Source organism: Sycon ciliatum, chromosome 7, assembly GCF_964019385.1.
Source record: "Sycon ciliatum chromosome 7, ocSycCili1.1, whole genome shotgun sequence".
In the NCBI taxonomy this organism is placed as follows: domain Eukaryota; kingdom Metazoa; phylum Porifera; class Calcarea; order Leucosolenida; family Sycettidae; genus Sycon; species Sycon ciliatum.
This window is the reverse complement of record NC_088649.1, coordinates 2579427-2585936: the sequence shown is the minus strand read 5'-3', so window position 1 is coordinate 2585936 and position 6510 is coordinate 2579427. Positions and strand designations below refer to the sequence as shown.

Genomic DNA, 6510 nt, shown 5'->3' with positions numbered 1-6510 from the left:
GCTAGTGTTTGGTGGAAACTTTCTGCACAGTTTCAACATAAGCGGTCAGCTTGCCGTGGCGCACATTGAAGAAACTACTAAGGTACGTGAGCTGTGCTGTGCATGTCTGTCATATCTTCTACAACTCTACCACGCCAATGCCTTGTGTGAGCTTTCCAAGGCTTGCAGTTGTGCATGAAGGTTTCTGTTTTGTTATGCTCCTACTTCGTTCATCGATGTTGCCGTGGAACTGTGTGTGTATGTGTCTCTGTCTCTCTATGCCTCTGTCTCTCTGTCTGTCTGTGTGTGTGTGTGTGTGTGTGTCTCTCTCTCTCTCTCTCTCTCTCTCTCTCTCTCTCTCTCTCTCTCTCTCTCTCTCTCTCTCTCTCTCTCTCTCTCTCTCTCTCTCTCTCTCTCTCTCTCTCTCTCTCTCTCTCTCTCTCTCTCTCTCTCTCTCTCTCTCTCTCTCTCTCTCTCTCTCTCTCTCTCTCTCTCTCTCTCTCTCTCTCTCTCTCTCTCTCTCTCTCTCTCTCTCTCCATCTCTCTCTCTCCATCTCCGTACACTTCACTTTGTACCACTATGACTCCCTCTGTGTCTTAAAAATACAAAATGTGGGGAAACGATCTCCATGTGGCCGTGGCTGTTGAATTTATTTTCCTGAGAACGAGAAAGTATTCTGGCTCTGCTCCTATGTCCTTTGTCGATGTGATTTCGACGTGAGCTGCGGGTCATTCGCGTTGTTTTTAGACGCGCGAGCCAAATAACGCGAGCTGAACTTTCGCGTCACGTCAGAAATAACGTGAATCTTAACCTCTCTAATAAAAGCTCAATATCAAAGATGTGTATACAGTCAACTTCGCCAATAACGACATTCGGCGGGGCATCAGAAAAGTGTCCTTATTCGCGAAGTGTCCTTATAACCGAAGTCCCATTTGAATGTATGTGAACCCATATTTTGTATGGTATGACATGCATATCAAAATCAAGCTCTTTTCTTGCTCTATGTCAATGTGTACTTTATTTTCATATTGCAGTTGAAAGGAACTAAAAATTCAATATGCAAGGGAAATCAATTGAAAAATATGCCTTTTTGAGCCATCTACAGGGCCAGAGACATGTACATGTATGATGATTACTGTACAATCATGTAGAACTACGTGTACATTGTATACACAATCTGCGGACAGAACTGTTTCGTCCTTTGTGGACTCGTCAGCGCAGCACAGAGGAAATGAGGCCGAACCTGATAGCAATGGAAATAAAAATTTCCAATCAGGCCCGAACGTACCTTGCCAGAGTGCACAAACTGACAAGTCAGTGCATAAAGCAAACAGCAAAGGCACTACCCCACGCAAGAGTGCTCAACTGCTACAAGAGCAGGAGCGAAATACTCAATCTGCGGACAGAATAGTTTCGTCCTTTGTGGACTCGTCAGCGCAGCACAGAGGAAATGAGGCCGAACCGGATAGCAATGGAAATAAAAATTTCCAATCAGGCCCGAACGTACCTTGCCAGAGTGCTCAAACTGACAAGTCAGTGAGCTCTGTACATTGTATACATATAGGTGTGCTGGTAAATCCAACAATTTTGAAGCCAACATAAAAAAGGAAGAAAAAGCCCCCCCCCCTTGGCTGCATTTTATTGCATGTGTGCCTTTATAATAATAATATCCATCACCATAGGTTCTGGTACTTCTGCATGACAGGTGCATGTACTTGACTGACAGGTACTTGAAATAGCTGTCAAAAGCCCAGAAAGTCGTTATTCAAGCAGTGAATATGACCTTGGGGCACTAAAAGCATGTCGCTATACGCGAATTATCGTTATTCAGATAGTCGTTATATCCGAAGTTAAATGTATACAGTTAGATGGGACTTTGCTCTGGGCATGGAAATTCGGTCGTTATTCGCGAATTGTCGTTATATCCGCAGTCGTTATTAGCGAAGTTGACTGTATGCAATATTTATGTTTGTACCATCATCAACAATAATAGAAAACAGGATCACTGCACTTCGGAGTATCCAAACATAAATATGTAGTTATCCTGTCAAGCAAGATTACATAACCCCATGTACTCTTATGTCAAAGCACATGATCTTATTCTTACAAGGGAAGAGGCTGCACAGTACACGTATTATCACAATTTATCAGACGTTTTGGGAATCTGTGGTGGACAAAGCCCCATTAGACCTTGTATAGACTAGTGCAAAGAAAAACGTGTGATGCGTTGATTCGCCGTACACATGTCGTAATAATCACTGGTGCGTGGAACATTGCATCATAAAAATGACGTCAACTTGAAATTCTGTGGTGACAGCAGGGTGTGCGGGAGTTTCACACTCTTCGGGGGTTATATACTCTAATTTCAGAAATTTTAGGTGCTCACTATTTTTCAGTATGAGGGCAAAAGGCCAGGTTAGGCGAACAGAACTTTTAGGTGCAGAGAAGCAGTTCCCTATTGGATTATGTGTGTTAGTGTTTGTTCGGTGTATTGAAACTTTAGGTATGAAACAGACGCACCAAACGTACCGAAAAAAAAGTACACCAACAATTTGTGATATTACAGTACTCTTGTTGTTGGGTGTTGCCGGTTGAATGCTGTTCACGACAGCTATCCTATGCCTAAATATGGGCTTGTATATTCTGATTGTCTGATCGCTGACAGATACGGACGCAGCGAAGCTCTCTCCTGCGTCCGCATGCGCCGAGATCCCACTGCTGTCAACGGATGACACTGCAGCCCAGTCGCCAGCGACGGCGGCAGCTGCTGCTGCTGCTGCTGCTTCGTCAGGAGATGGGAACAGCTCACAAGGCGGCAAGCCACCTCCATCACCGCCATCCTGCCTGCTCTCGGACATGGCCTGTCTCAGCTCGTATGAGATTGATGGCTTGCGACGGCTGCTGGCCGAGCTGAACGTTTCCACGACGATGGTGAGGGCGTGTCCCGAGGAGCTGGGGGATCCTGGGGAGCTCATGTCGACCGTGGAGGTAAGTTGTCGTGTGTGATGTGTGGGTAAAACCGAAATTACCGAAAATAGATCTCCACCCAAATTTTCCGGTTTTACAGTAGCCTATCTTCAGGGACATACATATGGGACATACATAACTATTGGCGTAGATTTGCTTAATCGTTATGCCTTGTATTCTCTTGTCAAATGTACACCGTAGATTCTGTTGAACGAGTATGAAAGCCAGTATTCTCCTCTGCAATGTACAAGCATTTTCCTGTGCAATGTATGCTGTATATTCTGTTGAATGAGTATGAATTCTCCTGTGCAACGTGCGCTGTAGATTCTGTTGAACGAGTATGAAAGCCGGTTTCGCGAGGACAAGGCCACTGGACATTTTATGCTCATACCGGGTATAAAATCTGAGGTATGGTGGTGAATTGCTGTGTGGTACTGCTGCTGCTGCTGCTATTGCTGCTAATAGTGCAGCTATTGCTGCTGCTGCTTCTGCTGTTGCTGATGTTGCTCTCCTCTCCATCCCCACCATCTGCCTGTGGAATATTTGACAGTGGCAACATGTACATGTACATGTAGTAACAGGTATATGTTCATGGTGTTTCTTTCCTTCTGCTTGTGTAGAATCTGCGTGTGTCGCCCGCACCAATACCTGACAACATTGTGGAAATAGTTGCAGTTGAAACAGAGATTGTATGCAAGTCCTCAGCTGCTACCGCATCTCCAAAAAAGACAGCTGGTAAGCTACAATGACAGGGGCGTCACAGGGCGGTTGGGAGTGGCACAACGGGGGTGTCCCCCGGGAGAAAAAAATTCGGATTTTTCGGCCAACAGGGCACGTTTTAGCGCTCTACAGCCACAAAGGAGGGTTCTCCTAGCACTTATCAGACAACCCCACTCGTACTCCAGCTCCAAAAATACTTCTCATAGATTTGTTGGTTGTACTTCGTAGGTAGCCAAAGCAAAAAGGAAGCCATTGCCCTCGAAAAATCGAAAAATCCGAAGTACAAGCGTGCTGCTTGCTGCACGTTCTAGCGCCAGCCGCTGTGCAAAAACGTATGTTATTACCACAATGACGATGATATTGCTTTCACAACAATGACCACAACCTAACTGGGTTATCAGTAGGAGCAGTGACACAGCCTTACTGCTCCAAGTAGGATTTAGAAGAGAGTGCAGGGAGAGCAGACCGGGCCGGTCTAATGATAGCTTGCATGCCGTCCTACCGGTAGGACCACGGGTCCTACCGGTAGGACCCAAGAAATCGCGCTGCAAAAGTGCTTTTAGTTGAGAAATTTCTTGAAACAATCGTTGAGATGAGGTCTTTGTCAGGCAAAGTAATGGCGCAAAATGCAAGACTATGTCCAGTGCATTGCATACGCGCAATTTTATCAATTGTCAAAATGGCCGCACATACTCCTGTCGGAGCGCTAGCAACTCTGTCCAAAGTGAATTTTGACCATGGCACATCAATCGTGGTGAGGTACTAATGTTTTTATTAGTCTGCCAGGGCAGTGGAATGCATAATTCCATACACTGTTTCCATGGTTACCATTTGCTGTTACCATGGAATTTCGTACTATGCTTTGTGCGATCACGTCTAAAATTTGTGGACTCCTTCATTAGCCCCTGAGCAACAGTTTAGGGTCAAGTTTTAGGTCAATGTTAGAACAGAGGCCATGCAGCATGTCTGTGTATGATGGTCCTACCGGTAGGTCCTACCGGTAGGACCGAGGTCTATGCAAGCTATCACTAAGCAAGGAAGTAATCGGCATCAGAGGTGAGCACGCAGCATCGCAGATTGTCTCGAATTGCGCATCACACCAGCGGCAAAATTGCTCCTGTGCATGCAAGTGGATTTCCTTGCACTTCTCAGTTTGGGAAATGCTCGATTATGATAATTCTGCGTGCGAGTGCACTAGCCCTGAACATACCTGTAGGTGACCCGTTTGTGGTGTCTCATAGCCTACCTCACGACCTTCTGCTTTCTTTCTGCATCACTTGTATCTTGCAGGTATATCATCTCGTGACGACCACATTGAAGTCTGAATTTGAAGTGCGAAGATGCTTCAGCAACCACATCGTACTTTTCCATTGCTTTCATTGTGCTTCTACTGTGCATGTGTGTAACTTGTGGGGTATACATGTGATGACATTGTATGCTGGCGACACGGTCAGATTTTGTCCATCCGTGTAACGTACACCTGCATGTTATGCATCGAAAAGGATCTGCCACTTGCGATCCTGGGAAAAGTATCAGGTCAGCTTTGTTTTGTGTGGGCTGCACCAGATTGCTGTTCACTTTTCTATCTGTTGGATATGTGACTTTCTGCAAGTCTCTGGTGTATGGTGGCCACTTCTTTGCTTGTCACTTTGTATGATCTTACATTCTGTATTCGCTGCTTCCATGGCGTGGTCTGCAAACGGCAATCCTTGGGCAAATGTCATGTTTGCTATGTTGTGCTTTGGCCGTCAGCTTGTCTACACGTTGTAGTTGAATTATTTTGTTTCACAACTGACTTCCTGAAGTACGATGGCCACTGCTTTGCATGGCATTTTACATGAAGAATTTCCTGTTTGTGTCGTGTGCATGTGCGTATGTGTGCCGTGTGCATCCGCGTGTTTGTGTATCTGTGTGCGGGGTAAGCGAGGTGGGGAGGGCTGGTATGTATCAGTGTGTTATCGTACTCTCATGCCTACATACAGTACATCGCGCGCGTGTTCATCATGTTTACCTTCGGGGTTGGGGTGGGGAGGGAACGGAAAAAGAACTGACATTATCCATATAAAAATCGCTCTGTGAGCGCTTCTGAAAAACCTTTACTGGCGCTGCCGCGTCGTAAAAGTGAGAAATTAAAACTGGCCCATTAGAGAGGTTAAGATTCACGTTATTTCCGACGTGACGCGCGAGTTTCACGTCAAATTTGGCGTAAAACTCCAAATTTCGACGTGAGCAGCAGGTCACCCGCATTGATTTTTTGACGTGCGAGCAAATAACGCGAGCTGAACTTTCGCGTCACGTCAGAAATAACGTGCATCTTAATTAACCTCTCTATTGTCCCCCCAAATGTGAACTGACCCACCTTAATTCTGTCCCTGCGGGAATTTGCGGAAAAAACTCTCGAAAACTTGCGCAAGAAATTGCGGCAGAAAACAACAAAAAATGCGACAAAAAGTGCGGAATGATGCAGAACTTGCCAGGAATTCGCGGAATTATTTGCAGAAAATTGCGGATTTGGGCCAAATCACGAAATTTGTTGCATCGTATAATAATCTACTCCGGAGTAGTACTAGTCGTACTGTGCAAATAACGTACAGGATCATGGAAAGCACTGTGTGAAAAGTGCATGAAATAGAGTGCAGAAAACAACAAAAAACGTGGGAAATCGCGGATTTTGCTGAAAATCGCGGGTTTGGGCCAAAATCGCGAAATTTGTTGCATCCGTGGAATCGCGATTTCCTGGAGGGACAGTAAATTGCGAATGACGGGACCGGAAGGCACCAGTACCACGAGGTCGGGAGGGCACAGGATCACAGCACATCATAGGGTAACACCATCACTAGTAC

At 45.6% G+C, this 6510-nt stretch overlaps 1 protein-coding gene across 2 annotated transcripts in view; it reads left to right on the top strand.

The window, feature by feature from the left end:
* The window catches only part of LOC135820723 (uncharacterized), an 11614-nt gene extending 6111 nt beyond the window's left edge, over positions 1-5503 (top strand). Inside the window, exons 6-10 of one of the 2 annotated variants that reach the window (XM_065333732.1) lie at positions 1-82; positions 2646-2968; positions 3272-3355; positions 3568-3682; positions 4958-5503. The exon at positions 1-82 is cut by the window's left edge and continues 1051 nt beyond it. In XM_065333732.1, the coding sequence (XP_065189804.1) occupies positions 2837-2968; positions 3272-3355; positions 3568-3682; positions 4958-4992 (366 nt within the window). In that variant the 5' untranslated portion in view covers positions 1-82; positions 2646-2836 and the 3' untranslated portion in view covers positions 4993-5503. Of the gene's footprint in view, positions 83-2645; positions 2969-3271; positions 3356-3567; positions 3683-4957 lie in introns of those variants that run through there. The other variant, XR_010554189.1, reaches the window with a different exon arrangement.
* The last annotated feature ends 1007 nt before the right edge of the window (positions 5504-6510 follow it).